Raw genomic sequence first — 17,536 nt, 5'->3', positions numbered from 1 at the left:
CGGTGTTGTTTATAGCATAGTTGGACAGAGTCCTGCCAGGCCACCTGCCAGTGTGCACTCGGGATGCCTGAGCCCCAGACGCTGGCCCTCAAGCTGAGGTTCTCCTGCAGATGCTAACAGGGCATGCAATGCCCTGAGCAAGTGGCCAGTCATCTCCCAGCCAAGGAGGGTGGCAAAGCAGCTAAAGCTACTTTGAGTAGATCATGGGTCCTACTGTGCACGCAGGCCCATCTACCATCTCCCTTCCCGCCCCAGACACCTGCTGTGAGCCCCCCTTTTCTCCAGCCTATGGTGGGTCCCACTAGGTCTCAAACCACCATCTGCAGACTTACCCACTGTGTAACACATTCTTCCCCAACTCCAGGGCCTGCCAAAGATGACAGGATTATGTCACCCTTCACATTTACTGGGAAGAGGCTGCGAGCCATACATTTTGGGAGGGGCTCCCAGAGAGGATGGGACCAAGGCTGACCTTGACCCGATTGGCCATGAGAAAGAAGGCTCGGGCCACAAGCTTGCCAAGGACAGACAGGGAGCCAGCACCCAGGAGCCACTCACTGGCTTCACCCTTCCCTGCTGGCCTCACCAGCCAGTACTCCAGCACTCTCTACCCTACCCTTCTTAACTGAACCTTGCCTCCCTGGCCCAATGCAGGAACAACTCTGCCAGGCAGGAAGCAGCCACGTGACGCTGTAGAGAAGCCATATTCTCACCCCCAGAATGAAGCTCTCAGAAAAGCCAATGCCATTTTTCTTATCTTGCTCCAGGGCAAGTCCAGCTCTTAAAGGACAACACACCCTTAGCATTGCTATCCCCACACACCTCTCTCGAGCCTCATCATAGTGGCCCCAGAGGAGAGCAGAGCCTACCTGTCTCTGGGCAGCAGGCAGATACACGGGGGTCCCCTGTGGTACCAAGACATCAATCCTTGGTCTATCTGCTGGCCTCCCAGACTACAGTCGGCATGTCGAGATCAGCCCTGAATTTCTGGTATATGAGTGCCCCAAAATGCACCACACTCTCATCACTCAGAAGGTGCTGCTCTAGGTCAAGGGGCCCTGTGTTGCGGCCTTGAGCTCAGGCCTTCTCTGGGCCCCAGAGGTTGAAGGCAGAGCCTAGCGGGTTGCCAGGTTCTCCCCGAAGCTGACTGAACAGGTTATTGGCCCTTCCCAGGTCTCTTGGGGTATTATCACTTTAATTCAGTAAAGTCTGAAAAGGAAAAAAAAATCACCCCAAGGCAAAGGGGTGGATGTGTTGTCCTTCAACACCAGCTACTGGGCTTCAAGTAAGGCTGTGACTTCAGGGTGCTCCTGGACCATGTGAGGCCACACATTAGAACAAGGAGGCCAGAGCAGAGCTCTGCATTGGAGCCACAGCTAGAGCAGACATCTAAGTGTCCACTTAGTATGAAAACTCCCCTCCGGGAGGTGACAGAAAGATACTCAGAGGTGATTCTCTGCAACAGGTATGTAGGCGTGGCCAAAGGAGTGGGAAAGTGTAATGAGTCAACTCGGAAAATTAAGGTGAAGAGAAATAAAATATAAAATAGAATAGCCTCGTGGTGGGATGCTGGCACGTGCAGAGCTGGAGGCCAAAGGAAGAGGAATCGCCCTAGAGAGTGCTACAGTATGGAGAAGCGGATTCCTACGTCCTCAGAGATCAGAACCACAACACGGGTCACCCAACACATGTATATCGAGAACACTGTGCTAAGAAACCGACCAAAGGTGATAGGACAGGCTTGGGGCAGGGGTGGGGCTTTACAGAGGAAAAACTTTAACAGGAGTCACAACACCCCCTTCTCCCCACAGATAAGTAGCTCTGGCTGACTCCCTGATGCAGGAATGTTATGCCACAAAAAGTGAGGACTTGAGGCTTATGGAATGATTGAGGACCTGAGTTCAAACCCCCAGCACTCATGTAAAAACCAATCAGGATTCTATGCGCCAGAGCTGGAGGTTACAGAAACAGAGGCGTTCCAGAGGCTGAGCTGACAGACCTCCAGTGAGAGGCCCTGTCACAGAAAATGGTGATTGAGGAAGGTCAGCCTATTCCTCTGGTTTCCACACATACACACCGACACTTTTTAGGGTTCCCCAAAAATACACACTTAGGTTCATAGACCCAACTAAAGAAATAACTTGGAAGCTTCACGTAATGGTGCATATCTGTAAAACCAGATGCAGAGACAGGAGAAATGGAGTTGCAGAGTTCAAGGCTGGATTTGGCTACATCATGAGTTCAAAGCCAGCCTGAGCTAACATTATGAAGCAGTGGTTTCACACACATGATCTAGGTTAGCGGGTCCTGTGGCTGCAGAGGATAGGCAAATGCAGGAGGAATACACAGCTAAGGAGGAGCATGGGAAATAAGTCTGAGGAACCCACGGTAGAGGGGTTGAGGGGTAAAGGCTCCACCAGCTGACCCCCACCTAGAGAGAGCAGCTCCCCCCAGGTCGTCAGCACACGGGTGGGCAGAGATGTGGAAGGCTGTTTTCTTGAGAGCTGGGCTTTCCCCATCTTCTTGGCACTGTCTTCACAGTGCCCTGTCCCTGCTGACTCCCTGGAGGACCCTTGCATTTCTCATAAATGTCACGAGAGGCTTCCTGTCCTTCCAGAGATGGAAACTGCATATAAATGATCAAATTTTGCAAACTTGTGCGCCTGCTTTCAAAAGCCCAACTTTTAAAAAGTGCACATGGTCCATCTAATTCGATAAGTAAGTCAAATCGAATTACACTTCACACTTTGTTTGGGGCAGGAAGTGTCTCCTTGGAGTTTGGTTAAAAGCACGGACACCAGAAATCTGAAACTCCTCCTGCACCGCCCCCGGACCCCCACTTGGAAATCCAACACAAAGGCTTGGCCTTGGCTATGGGCCTCGGCCTCAGCAGAGAGGGATTTGCAGAGGGAGAGCTTCTCACCCTCCCAGCTGCAGTGCCTTCCCCAGTCCAAGTTCCAAGAGGGGACTTAACACTGCCCTGATGTGGTTTCCGCAAGCAAGCTGTTCTCTGCTGGGAGATGCCTGTGACCTTGTGTCCAGTAAGGGCCTGGGAGGGAGAAAGAAGCTTGAGACTCCGTCCCATCCACTCCTCCTTCCTTCCACAAGGGTAGGGTGCGGAGGTGTGGAGGGGCAGGGGCCCTAGGCATCCAAAGATGGGAGTGGGGTCTCTGCTTTGGCTGCTTGCCAAGCTCCCCTCACCCAACCTCCCCTCTATTGTGGGGAGGGCTCTCAAGGAGTCCTGTACTTCTGCCAATGTGGTTTCAGTTGGCCCCAATCCACGGAGGCAAACTTGGACCTAGTCCAGGGGTGCCCCACCCCCCTCTGAGGAGGCCCCTTCTGTTCTTCATTTACAGCTAAGCCGGCTCTCACTAGGCTGGGCCTATTGAGACATCAATCTTTGCTCAGGGCAGGCTCCAACCTGCAAGCCCTTCTCATTCATTTCCTCAAGAGCCACAGCAGACTTCTAACAGCACCTCAAGGCCCTCCAAATTCCTGGGTCAGGGATTTAACTACGGTTCTGGGGTCCACAGATCACCCTGCTCAGGTCTGGCCCTGGAGTCACCTATTGCATAGCAGCCCTGACTCTGCCCACCCCCCACCCCCCAGGAATCTCCAACAGCAACAGCTGCACCTGCATCCAGCCCTACCCAGGACAAGACGCCACACCAAGCCACTGACGACGTCCTCTTGGCTGGCAGGTCATCATGGCTGATGGGCCACAGATTCCCTTTGCTCTTGGCAAATGTCTATAGAGAAAGTAGGGGATGGGGGTAAGGCCACTCCATCACCCCCATTGTGGACACTGGCAATTTATTACAAGAATTTCCTCTTATCAGGGATGTCCCCTAAGGGGGGGAGGGGACAGAGCTGCCTCCCAATCCCTTGACCCCTGTCCTATCAGCTGCTGTCAGCTGCTGACATACACCAGAGCTTGGGGGGGAGGGGGTGAAGCATAGTCAAAGGCTCCCCCGACTTATGAAATCATTTGAAATAACAAAAAGTGGACAAAACCTTTCCCACCCCTGCCAGAATCCTATGGACAAAGGCCTGACCCCAGAGATGCAGGTCCTTTCTGTGTAGGTCAGCTGACACTGCCAAAGGCTTCCTGGCGCCCCGCTCGCTCACTTTGGTGTGGTGGGGGGGCTGGGGCTAAGGGCAGGGCATGACATGGGACTGGACTGGACCGAAGGCAGGGTCTTAGGGGCCAGGCAGAGAGAAGGCGGTCCTGGTTTGTGCCAGGGAGCATGACCACAGGACTCCTTAAGGAAGAAGAAACCTCTGATTGTATTATGGAGTTCAAGAAGAAGAGAGATGAGCCATCCACATAGGCAGCTCCAGATCCCTCTTGGGGAGACCCTGAAACCCAAGAATTCCAGCTATCCGCCTGGGAACACGAATCCTTCAGCATCAGCGTAGAAGGTGGCCTGTCTTGACTGCGCCACCTCAGAAAAGACTCTCAGATCTGTATGTGGGCAGACCCTCCACCATGACCCTGTTCTCCACGGAGAGGCAGCCAACCACGGAGAGAATGCCTCTGGGCAGCCTCTCAAGCACTGTTCACATGGACGACCCAGCAGTGCTACAGGCTATCTGAACCGAGAGGAAGGATGGGTGGGCAGACAGACGGACAGACAGACAGACGGTGGGTGGATGGATGTGTAGATGGACAAATGAGTGGAAGGAAGGATGGATGAGACAGATGGATAGACAGTGGGTGGATGGATGGATAGACAGATGGATGATGGACAGATGGACAGACGGGTGGATAGATAGATAGACAGATAGATTGATGGGTGGGCAGACTGACGGACAGATGGGTGGATGAACAGATGGGTGGGTGGATGAACGGATTGGTGAATGGACAGATGGGCAGACGATGGACAGATGGGTGGATGAGCGGATGGACAGATGGGTGGAGGGATGGGCAGATGGAGAAGTAGACAGATAAATGCTCATCACAGCTCAGCAGGCATGTACCAAGGCTCTATCTGTCAAATCCTGCACCAAGTATTTGGTATCTATAGCCACTGCTCTACCCAAGTCTAGAGGTGTAAGAACAGCCTGGACGTACATGAACTCTGGGCGCCCTGACCCCGCCCCCCTATTGGGAATGCCGTCTCCAGCCATCGCACCACGGTCCTCCCCTTCTGTTTCATCACCACAAATCCAGTCAGGATGTCTTGTTCAAGGCTGTGTATGCTGTTAGCTGTCCCTCTATCTCCCACTGGGCGTGCGCTAAGACCACAGGTACCTGCATGGCGTGCGCTAAGACCACAGGTACCTGCATGGCGTGCGCTAAGACCACAGGTACCTGCATGGCGTGCGCTAAGACCACAGGTACCTGCATGGCGTGCGCTAAGACCACAGGTACCTGCATGGCGTGCGCTAAGACCACAGGTACCTGCATGGCGTGCGCTAAGACCACAGGTACCTGCATGGCGTGCGCTAAGACCACAGGTACCTGCATGGCGTGCGCTAAGACCACAGGTACCTGCATGCCTGCACCTGGATTTTACATGGGTTCCAGGAAACCAAACTTGGGTTGTGTTTTATTCAGAGCCATCTCTCCAGCCCCGGAAGGACAGTTTTGACACATATCCTAATCTGACCCTGTCCTTGCTTCAAATCGTAGCTGGTATCCCCAACACTTAGGGTGATGCGGAATGGGGCCCTTTACCTTTTCCCACCCCTGACATGCCGTGGAACGGTGGGACTGAGCAAATACCTCAGTTGTACGCCACTGTGCACTCACATGTAAAAGGAGGCCATCTTTGTCTCACAAGACCATTACGAAGGTGGAGGGTGATAGCCACAGAACACGCTCACACAGCAGCTGTTAGCCAAATGCACGCCCCACCCCCTTCACTCTCAGACATACAAACGCCTTCCAGGCTCCTCTCAGATCTTCAGAAAAGGCTCTTAAGAGTCAGCCAGTCTAGAACATTCTTTCCCCCGCTGCTGCTGCTGCTTCGACACTGTCTGTTCCCCTGTCTTCCCAGGACAGCTAATCTATGCTGGTGGGCTTCCCTGTTTTTCCAAGTTGCACCATCTATACTATAAGCGCGCACCGTGACTGTTCATGACAACACAGCCCCTAACATCTGAGGTCACCATGAACTTCTGACTGAATAACTCAGTGGGGGCCCAGAACTACTCCTCCCCAAGTCAGCACACTTGCTCTGCTCCCCGTTCCTCACCTTCTCAATGATGTGCTCACTGGGGGTGAGTGTGCATGAATGAACCTCTGTCCTGGCACCCACATGTGACATTAACAATTTCTGGATGCTGTCATCTGTGGAAGTCATGTAGAGCCAAGCGAGGAAGGGGCTGTAAGAAAGGGCTTTCCCAGGACCCTCAGATCAGGGTCCACTGAGGAAAATACTCAGAAATACTGATGGGTCAGACATCACATGAGACTAGGGGCCTGGCTGGCCTTGCCTGGACTTCAGTCTTGTCTTCTTTCCATCTTGCCCTAATATCAGGCTCAGAGTGAGCAGAGAAAACACAGCAGTGCAAACAGCAGACAGATATAGATACACGGAGGACAGGACTCTCCCATGGGCCTCCCCAGCCAACATTACTTCTGTTCCATTCAGACCGTGAAACTCGACATTTTCTACCTATGTTCAGGACTGACTGGGTCTTGCTACCATCTCCAAGCACTGTCTAGAAGAAATGGCACTGCCAGCAGGCATCTCCCGAGACACTGGCTGTTTTGGATACTTTGTAGCCAGAGCAGGAGAAAGATACAAGAAATATACAAGACGGCATGTTCTGGCAGCCCAAACATCAGTGTGACTCACACAGGTTGAAAAGTGAACCTAGTGGTTGAGACACAACCAGGAACTCAATGGAGGAACTCCCAACCCGAGGCCTGCCTCAAGCCAGACCATCAAATATTGAGGGGCCAGACTCTTGCAAGGCTCGCTACAGGCTGCAAGCCATTCTCAGTAACTGCACTAGTGGCCTCATCCCTCCCTCCCCAGCTGGATTCCTCCAGTAATTAGCAACATCACAAGGGGATAACATGTTTCTTTCTCAGGACACAACAATGGCAGGCAGTTCAGTACCGGGGTCTCCAAGTGGCTGGGGTCTTACACGTCTCCTCCTCGCTCAATCCCCTACACCTTCAGCCTCTTATTCCACCTCTTCCCAAAACCAAGACTGAGTTAGACCTATGACGGGATGTAAATGACCGACCTCCAGGAAAACTGGCTTGCCTTGGATGGTCGATGGTCCTCAGCCAAAACCGGAACCTGCAGCCTGGGAGCCTGTCTTCTCCCAGGGCCTCTCCAACCCAGGCGCTGGGAAAGAGCAGCATTCATATGGTAATTTCTCCAAAGGACAAGGAGACGGGGAAGGAGGGGCACTGGCAAACTTCAGGAAGCTGTGCCCAATAGGCCATCCAAGTTGGCTGCCTGGCTGTCCCTAAAGAGTAGACAGTAGGGCACGGTCACAGAGGGATGGGGCCAGCGTAGGAGAGAAGGCTCCCCATCACCTGCGGTTGCTTAAAGCGCTGGTGGCAGCTAACATTTATTTTTTTGGTTTAATTTGTGTGGTGGTGGTAGGGTAACAGAACAGTTCAGAAATGGTCCCCATAGACTATGGCCCTGCGGGCACCGTGCTCCCCTCGGAAGCTTGTCTCCCCGGGGCTGAGACCTGTAGGATTGGCAGAGGGGGGGTGTCACACTCAGGAAAGTCCATCCCCACCCACCACACCCCTTCTAGGCATCTTGATGAGGTTAGTGGTCTCAGCCCATTAAAGAATTAAAAGGCAAGAAACGCCTCCAGTGTGAGGAAGAAACAGGAAGGCGCTAGCCTCACTGTGAGCCTGTAGCTCCTCTGTTTGTATCAGGAATCTCCCTCAGGCCCACCTATCTCCTACAAAGGACAACAAAAGCATGCAGCCTCCCCATTCCCTTTTCTGGCGACTTCTGGGGCCTGGACTGGCAGAGGAATCCAGAAGTCAAGGGCCAGACCCGGGTGCAGATCCAGTGCCTGCTGTCTCCCTCCTGTGCCCCCCACTGACCACATGTAGAGTCCTCTTTGCCTCCAGAGGACACAGAGAGGCTTAGGGTACCCCGAGGATGACGCCTGGAGAGCTGGAAAGAGACCGTGAACCTCACCAGGCCTGGGACCATCCCCAGGGACCTGGCTTTGAAACCACTGGCCTAAGTTTGCCCATGTGACTCAGAGATTTCCCCAGACAGGTGAAAATATGGCCATGTGGAGATCTGCACTTGGGGATCACTGCGACTGCATTCACAGTGCCCTGGAGTGGAAGCTGGCCTCCTGGCCCTCGTCTGATGAACGCTGACACAAAAACGCAGTTCCACCCTGCAACGGAGCATCCTTCCGCCAGGAAAAGAGCTACATATGCACAGGGGGAAACCTAGCATACACATGGTTTGTTTTTATGGAGGTTTCAGGCACCCAGTGGGCATTCCCGAGGACAGGGGCTGGGCACACCCCTTCCACTGGGTCTACTCCTCTGGACAATTCTGATGAGTACGGGGTACAGTAAGCACCCCCACTAGACAACCTTATGCTCAAGAATCAGATATTTAGGGTCAACCTCAGCTACACAGTGAGTCATCCTCGGCTACACAGTGAGTCATCCTCGGCTAGGTAGTGAGTTTGAGGCAACTGGACTACGTGAAACCCTGTCTCAAAAACAAAATGAAACAAAACCCAACACAACAGCAACCTGGTAGGGTGAGCACATTTTCAACGCGTAAATGGACAGTAACCACCTCACCCATAGCTGACCATGCTCAGTCTTCAGCCCCAGCCCAGTCCCATCAAGTAAGCCATGTGACTCCTAGGGGACAACCTCTTCTTGTCCCATAGGGACAAGAATCTCTTATGTCTCTTGCCGCCCATAAGAGTAGGGCTCGGAGCCAGGCAGTGGTGACCCACACCTTTAATCCCAGCACTGGAGAGGCAGAGGCAGGCAGATCTCTGAGTTTGAGGCCAGCCTGGTCTACAGAGCGAGTTCCGGGACAGCCAGAGCTGCTTTTCTTTGTGTCATGGAGGTGTGCCGCAGTCATAAAGATGTTCATTTTAGGTGTTGGAGAGATGGCCGAGTGGTGAAGAGCACTGACAGTTCTTCCAGAGGTCCTGAGTTCAATTCCCAGAAACCACATGGTGGCTCACAACCATCTGTAATGGGATCTAATGTCCTCTTCTGTTGTGTCTGAAGACAGCTACAGTGTACTCATATATAATAAATAAATAATAAGAATTTTTAAAAAATGTTCATTTTAAAGAGCCTCTGCAAGCCAGGCAAGTCACAAAAAGACACTTTCAAATAAAAGAAGCAACAAAGTAAATCAAGGGAAGCAGCCATAGGAGCAACCAGGCACGCCCAGGCTAACTGTGTCTTCCGAGGTCTCTGGGCAGTAGTGACACTTGGGGAATCTGCCTCTCTTTCCTGTTTGACAGACTCAAGGGTCCAGGCAGGCCCTGCGGCCACCCGTATCCAGATCTGAGCAATCCAAAAGCAGGGGCTGCTGGGCCCTCAACAGGGACCGCAAATGTGTGTGCTGAATGTTCCCAGGAAGACACAGCCTCCTTTACACAGGGATGGGAGGAAGACCTCTGGATAGACAAAGGGGCTGACCTCCTGCAATGCCTATCCCCAAATCTCTGGGCCCCTCAGGGAGCAGCTCCCCCAGTCCCCATGAACTAGGACTAGCCCCCATAATCTGTTGACTTAGCCAGATAGAGATGCTGAAGCCCACACCGTGAGGCCATCTCAGACCCTCCTTTTGAACCTGACAGTGGGCCTGGCTGGGGACTGCCAAGTCCTCCCCGACAGTGACTGGGTCACAATCATGTCCTGAGTGTGGACACTTCATGGCACAGTGGAAGGAGGTGGTGGCTCTGGCCCCCAGGGCAGCCTCAGGACTCTCTAGGAGATGCGCATGGGGGCCCAGTCCACAGCTAACCATGGAGGAGGCTGGGAGGTGGCCGTGACACCTGGAAGGCTGGAAAAGGACAGATGAACATTTCCTGGGAACAGCCTGACTTGTATCCAGATGAGCAGGAAGCAGGCAATGTCTGCAGGAGGGAACTGTGGGAGTGGCACATGGGATAGCAGCTTTCAAAGTAGCTGCTGGGTGTGGGGGACACCCCTGACCTTTCCTTACTTGTAATATCTCCAAGATCTAGGAACCCACACTTCCCAAGTTCTCCCCTATCCCCTGAGCACGCCCACATGGCCAAATCCTGAGCGGCCCCTCCCTCCTGCCTCGAACCAGAGCTACCTTGGCCCCAGGCGTGACCTCCACTTGAGGCTCTGGGACATACTACCCGAGATTCAGAAACTTCTGGAAGGCCTTTCTTCAATGCTTGGCTCTCGTCAGCAGCTGCAGCCCAGGAGACTTAGACCTCGACTCTCCAAATTCTGTGTGGATGGGCAGGGCCATCTCCACTCACCCCAGAAAAACCTCTCAGAGCTGTAGCCCAAGTATAGTCTACAAGGTTAGCAAGAGGAGCAGAATCCAGAGGTCCGCTTCCCTAAATGTCTATGTCCTGACATCACATACACCCTTGCGGGAGAGCATCGGGACTAGATCTCACCATAGCCCAGGCCAGCCTCAAACCCATGTCCTTCCTGCCTCTACCTCCCGAGTGCTGGGGCAACAGGCACGGACTGCTTCAGTATTAAAGCTTATGATGAGTTAGTCTCAAAGCCAGCAGGAGCCCAGAAGCTCACAACATGCCAGCTGGGTCCTTCAGGGACCGCTACATGTCCAACAGCAGAGGCAGCCCAGAACCTTGTCCCCGGTCTCCATCCTGACCCACAGTTGGTCTCCCAACCTGACCCACAGTCAGTCTCCCATCCTGGCCCACAGTGGGTCTCCCATCCTGACCAGAGTAGGTCTCCCAACCATCCTGCAGTATGTTTGAGGCATCTGTCCTTTCCTCGCTGTCTCTCCTCATCTTCTAAACAGACCTCCGTCGGAGCCAAACCAGGTGCCACTTCTGGACTTTAGACCTACCATCTTAAGAAACCCTACTTTTACAAAGGTTCCAGGCTTTACTCAGGATGCTCCACTCTCTGGGAACTGAGCCACCCTATTTTCTGCCCTCAGGGGTTCTCGGCATCTTTGGGGTGCGAAAGCATGAGAGTCAGGGTGGGCACCTGTTAAGCCTGGATGAAGAATGCACGGTGGAGGGATTGGGGATTTAGCTCAGTGGTAGAGCGCTTGCCTAGGAAGCGCAAGGCCCTGGGTTCGATCCCCAGCTCCGAAAAATAGAACCAAAAAAAAAAAAAAAAAAAAAAAAAGAATGCACGGTGGAGAACATTATGAACATTATGACTCCCATTGTCCGAGGGGACTTGGTACACGAGTGGCTGAAATGACATGACAGCCAAGGGTCCAACTCTCAGGGATCAGCCCCCACCCTCCTGGCAGAACTTCTGCACTGACCATGCTCCAGAAGTCACCAGCAGAGGAAGTAACACCCTCCCAGATACATGCCATGGAGGTTCACTGGGCCCCAGGGAGCCCGGCCAACCTTCCCACACGGAGGTGGAGACACAGAATCAGTCCCTCTGGTTGCTGAGGGCTTTGGCTCCGCCCAGGGTGGCCCACTGAGGGGAATCTCATCCACAGCTATTGTCTAAGCAAGTGTGCCCAATAAGTTTGACTCATCCTCTCCCAAGGAGGAGGCTCTGGGGCCGGGGTGTCGGCTCACCCAGTCAAGGGTTTGCTGCGCCATCGTGAGGATCAAAGTTGGATCCTTCAGAACCTACTAGTGTGACACTAAGTGTGTGACACTAGCAATCCCAGTCTAATCCCAGCACCGGGGAGGAGGCAGGTGGATTCTTGTTCCTGGCCAGTCAGCCTGGTTGAATGGGTAAGCTCCAGGTAAAAGTAATAAGACCTATGTCAAAATCAAAAATACAAAGAGATAGCCAGCCCCCAGGTTGACCTCCATATGCATATGTGCATATCCCCTCAAATATGCACTTGTGTGTGTGTGCGCACACACACTTACACGAGCATACACACTCACACGCACACACATGCAGAAAAGGTTCTGGCACCCCTACAGAGACCTCAGTCACCAACCACGCAGCTTACAGTTGCCCGGTTACCAGGTCAGCTTGTGGTGGCTCCACTCGACCCAGCCGTAGTGACTGGAAGAAAAAATACGTATACAAATCGGGTGGGTATAAATGGTCACAGAGCTTGGCAGCTTGGCAGCCTCGGCTGCAGGTGAGCCAGGATGCAAAGTCCTCTGTACCCCAGTGGCTACTGGCATCCTTCTCCAACACACTGTTATCAGGGCCACGCCATCCCTCCACCGCCAGCCGCCAGCCGCCATGCTCATTTTGAGTCAACAGACTGCTGTATACACATTAGCATCTCAGAGCCCACGAAGAACACACCACCCCCTGCCACAGTGGAAGGCATCTCTCCATCTCAGCACGACAAAGAAGCCGCACTCCTGTCCCCCAAACCTTCCTGTCCCCCCAACCTTCCTGTCCCCCAAACCTTCAGCTCCCACAGGGGTCCTCAAGGCCTCCTTAGCACAGTCCTCTGACCCTGGAAGGAACCCGTGAAAGTCACCCGAGAAACATTACTTTGTCCCTTCTGTGCTTGTGTGTGTAACTGTCCACGTGTGTGCACTTGGGCGCATGTGCACATAAACATGGAAGCCAGAGATCAGCACCGAGCGCCTTCCTCAGCCACTCGATACCTTACTTATTCATTTATTTATATTTTGGTTTTTCAAGATAAGCTCTGTGTAGCCCTGGCTGTCCTGGAACTCACTCTGTAGACCAGGCTGTCATGGGACTCAGAGATCCGCCCGCCTCTGCCTCCCTTTTGAGTGCTGAGATTAAAGGTGTGCCCACCACTGCCTGGCCTCCATTTTTTAGTTTGTTACTGTGGAGAGCGTGTGCCTCTGTGCTAGGTCACAGACGCGGAGGGCTGTTCTCTCTGCTGTGTCGGTTGTAGAGATTGAACTCAGGTCAATCAGGCTTAGCGGCAGGCAAGTGCCTTTACCTGCTGAGCCATCTTGCTGGCCTAGAGACCCTAATCTTGAGACGAGGTTTCTTACAGAAATTGAAGCTGTCCAATCTAGATAGTCTAGCAAGCTTAGGCATCCTCTGTCTCCAACCCTGCCCCCCAACCTTGGAACTCAGATCCTTCTACTAGTACTGTAAGTATTTACCAGGCTTGTGTGTCCCCCACGCACACAAATAGACCATATCTGTCCTCTGTCTTTAAAGGCAGGGAGCACAGAATTCCCACAAGGCCCCTGAGGTGGCCTTGGTGAAACCAGAAAGCATCTAGACTAAAGTAGAAAATCTAACTTCACGTAAAGCTGGTCCCCAGTCATTCAAACATTAACCAAATAAGCACCTAGGTCATCCAGATTGGGATCACTGCGATCAATAAATCTCAGTGGCCACCGAGAAGGGCAGACAGGACACTAAAATCACCACTGAACAGGAGGGCCGGCCACAGCACATTCAGGACCAGACCTGGCCAGTAACCCCCTATAGCACAGCAAAGGGGAAATCCACTCCCCAGTTGGACCAGCCTGTCTTATCTCCTCGTCCAGTGGTGACAGGCACCTGGAGCAAGGCCTGTGAGATAAGATAAGAGATCCTGGAGCACTGAGCTCCCAGTACATTCCACAGTGGAAGGACAACCGTCCCACGACCTCTGGTGACCAGCGTATGCTTGGCACCCAGCACCCGAAAGCAAAGGAGAAACCCTGCACAGTGCCACGCGGTGCCACTCGGGAGGCTAAGGCAGGAGGAATGTAAGTTCAAGGTCAGCCTGGGTTACAGAATCAGGCTTTGCCTCAAATAACCAAAAAGCAGACGGGAGCTCTAACTCAGTCGGAAGAATGCTCTCCCGATGTGGATGGAGCCTTGAGTTCAGTCCCCAGAAGGATCAGAAGTTCAGGCCATCCTTGGACACATAGGGAGTTTCGGGCAACTCCCAGTCTCAAAAGCTCAGTGGGTGAGACGGGGACCTACAATTGTCAGAAGACAAGGGTGCCAGGAACTTGTCAGTCCTCGTGTGGTTGGCCAGCAGTGGGGCTTCTGAATGCAGCCCGGGGTGCTCAAGGATGCCCCCCAACTCTTGGCTTCAGGAAGATGCTAAGCCGTTAGGAGGGGGCGAGTTCTACCCACTGTACGCAGATTAGGACATCTAGACTGTGCACAGGCCAGCTGCCCTCACCCCGCAGCCAGCCAATAGGTTTAAACAAAAATTTTAACATGTATGTGGGTGTGCAGGCGCATGTGTCACGGCCCAGCACATGGGTAAAGTTCAGAGGGCAGCCTGCAAGAGACAGTTCCCTCCTACCACATGGAGTAGATAGAACTCTCACTGTCATGGCTGACAGCAAGCATTTTTTGTTTTTGTTTTTTTGAAACAGGGTTTCTCTGTGTAGCCCTGGCTGTCCTGGAACTCATTATGTGGACCAGGCTGGCCTTGAACTCATGGAGAGCTGCTGGCTTCTGCCCCCCAAGTGCTGGGATTAAAGTCATGACAGCATCTTTACCTGACCACCATCTCACCAGCTCCAAGCCTCTGTGTCTTTCAAGGGCTTTTGCACTGAGCTGCACCCTGCACCTTAAAGGAAGCCCAGGTCCTACACCCCAACCAGGTGCCAGTGACTTGGGTACAATCAGGTGGTGAGCCCTCCTGTAGGGGTGGGCAGTAGAACCACGTTAGCGTACAGCAGCTCAGGGGGCTGCAGGAAGATGGCATCAGGGCCCACAGCCCTTAGTGCAAAACTCTCTTCCTGGGGTTGGGGATTTAGCTCAGTGGTAGAGCGCTTGCCTAGGAAGCGCAAGGCCCTGGGTTCGGTCCCCAGCTCCGAAAAAAGAGATGGGGGTGGGGTGGGGTGGGGGGGTGGGGGTGGGGTGGGGGGTGGGGGTGGGAGTAGGACTCTCTTCCTGGGCTCACAGCCTGGGCTGTTGTGCTCCTCAGGGTTCATGACTTGACAGAGACCAGAAGAGAAGAGGCAGGCAGGCCCACCCAACCCTCAGGCACCAAGGTGGGCTCAGCATGCAGTCACACAGGTCCAGTGGAGACTTCCAGGGGCTGCAGAAAACTGGCTGGCGGAGGTCTCAGGTATGGAGTGCAGAAACGCCCACCTCCTGGATGCAGGTAGGAGCCCCCTGCTCCACTCCACTCACAGAACACACAGCATGCACTCTGCACAGCAGCCACCCTGAGAAGTCCTTCTTGGGAAGGAGTCTGAGGCTCTGCAGTTCCTCAAGGGCAGGTCTCTACCTGTCCGAGGAACAGAGCCGGTGCTCAATAAACAAATCAAAGCTTAGTGCTGGAAGGCAGAGAGTCTGGGAAGAGCCCTCCAAGCTTATTCAGCGCTTACCCAGAGAGCTAAGGGTAGAGTTGCCTGGAAACTTGTCAAAAGACCCAACTGTAGGAAGTGGGACCCCCCTGGGCGGGACGCCACTCCCAGACCGTTGCCTAAAGCTCAAGCGGCCACATTGGCCTCGTCTCTGGTGAATGGGGGGCTGGTAAGGCCAAGGAGGCCCACCTAGCCTCTGCCAGCGGCCACTGGGTTTTTGCCCACATGCATTAAAAGAAAGCTGTTCTTCCCACACACAGGGCCAGCGAGAGAGAGAGAGAGGAAGCCTAGAGACTTCCGGGGTGGTGTGGGAAAGCCGGTAGAGGCTATGCTGTGTGGAGGAATGGAAGGCCGGAAGTGGAGCTTCAATGCTGGTGCCCTAGAGACCTTTGACACAGGCAGGGAATCTGTGCTGCCCCGGGCTGTGGGGCCCTCTCTGTACAAGGGGGCCTCAGCCCCGGCAGAGCCACCCTATCTGACAGGAGCAATGACACAACAGGAAGCTGGGGAGGATGTTGTGTCAGGGAAGGGAGGGGGCAGGGGCTACAATTGTACTGTGGTTACCCAATGGGTAGAGGGCTCCTGATCAATGTCTTGGATCTGGTGCTCAGAGGAGAGGACTCCACAGGCCCAAGAAGGTCCCACTTGGACCAGGCACGATGAAACTCATCTCACACCTGTGCCAATCCACAGAGAACCTGGCCTCCTTTCTGGAGCTGGCTCCCACCGGGGGTGTCACCACCCCCACATATATTAGGTTCTTCTTCGTACTGGCTGAGCTGTCACCATGGTGACCCACAAGGGCCACCTGGTAGACATAGGAACACACCCCAGTAGATGTAGCAGAACCTGGGGTGAACCAATAGAGAAATGACCAGAAGACTGAAAGAGTCAGACGGGCCAGCTCAACTCAGGACCTCAGAGACCAAAGCTTTAAAGGGGAAGGTGATGCATCCAAGAGGCTGAGACAGTAGGGTTTCTGTAAGTTCAAAGCTGCCTCTATTGCTACCTGGGACCCTGAAAGAGGCCCAAGAAGAGAAGGATGAACCACCTTTCCAAGCAGGCCTTGGCTGGAGGCTGGCTGCCCATCCAGGAGGCTTAATAAGCACATTTTTCCCATTTGCTGAAAAGGAATCCCATGGCTGCCAAGCAAAAACTGGGTAAAGTGAGCAACAGACACGTATAAATAAATGCCAAGGGCCCCATGATGGTAGGAGAGAAGAGTGAAGGGGGGGGGGGTTATGTCATTGCAGGAAACCCTGTCTTCGCTTTCCATGTGAGATCGGACCCAAATTCCAACTCTGTCCAGCACAGAGTGGCCAGAACCCACTACTGGGCTGTTTCCGGGTGATACATTTTTCTCTAAGAAAAGGAATCTCACACTTCTCTCGGGGAGCAGATCTTCTCTCCAGACCTCTGACCAAGAGCTGGCAGCTTTTCCTTAGAATGGGGGGTGGGGGTGGGTGGGAGTGCGCACAGTAGGTCGGAAGCTCAGGCAAGTCTCCAGGAGGGGAAGGCATTTGCCTCTGTCCCTCTGTGCTTGGACGAAAGTGACCATTCTCTGTCCTGGCCGGGGTCCTCGCCTCATCTCGGCTCAGCTGCAGAGACGGCTGTAGGACACTATTTGCCCCTGGCTTTTACACAGAACACAGGTCCCAACACAAGGATCCAGAAGGCAGACACCCCCGTTGCACATTCTCTAGCAAAGCAAATGCATACCAAACCCCCACCCCACCCAGAAACACCCTCCTGGGCTCAGCACATCACCAAAACTCAAGCCGGCGGAGAATGCAAGGGTCCAATGTTGGTGTCCCACCACGGTGCACCCCTGAGGTCTCCGATGTACCACCTTTCGAACAGCCCGCAGAACTAATTTCCAGCCAGCGTTGGAAGCCGCCCACTATTAGATTTTTGCAAGAAGCCTCCAGTACACCTCTGCTCCTGCCCCGGCTGGAAGTCAGAGAGCCCCCTGCGGGGGCAACGTGCTCCAAGACACTCCTCACCACTCGGTGGAGTTGGCCAAACATTCACAAAGAGATAGCTGTGACCACACAAAGCCCCTTTTTCTTCTATTCTGCGATCGAAAATCTGGTTCCCGCGTGGAGACCCGGCATCCCGCCGCCTATTCTCCCAGGAACCCAGGGCCGGTCTGCCAACCAGAGTCCCAGGCCCCGGGGCT

At 53.7% G+C, this 17,536-nt stretch overlaps 1 protein-coding gene across 10 annotated transcripts in view; it reads right to left on the bottom strand.

Annotated features, from left to right (window-relative positions):
- Positions 1–17,536, bottom strand: part of Septin9 (septin 9) — a 169,233-nt gene that overhangs the window by 16,104 nt on the left and 135,593 nt on the right. Inside the window, exon 1 of one of the 10 annotated variants that reach the window (XM_063269974.1) lies at positions 7,204–7,426. Coding sequence (XP_063126044.1) covers positions 7,204–7,324 — 121 coding nt within the window. The 5' untranslated portion in view covers positions 7,325–7,426. 10 annotated transcript variants of the gene reach the window in all.

This window comes from Rattus norvegicus, chromosome 10 (assembly GCF_036323735.1).
Source record: "Rattus norvegicus strain BN/NHsdMcwi chromosome 10, GRCr8, whole genome shotgun sequence".
Lineage (NCBI taxonomy): Eukaryota > Metazoa > Chordata > Mammalia > Rodentia > Muridae > Rattus > Rattus norvegicus.
The sequence above is the reverse complement of the archived record's forward strand: the minus strand, read 5'-3'. Positions and strand labels throughout refer to the sequence as shown.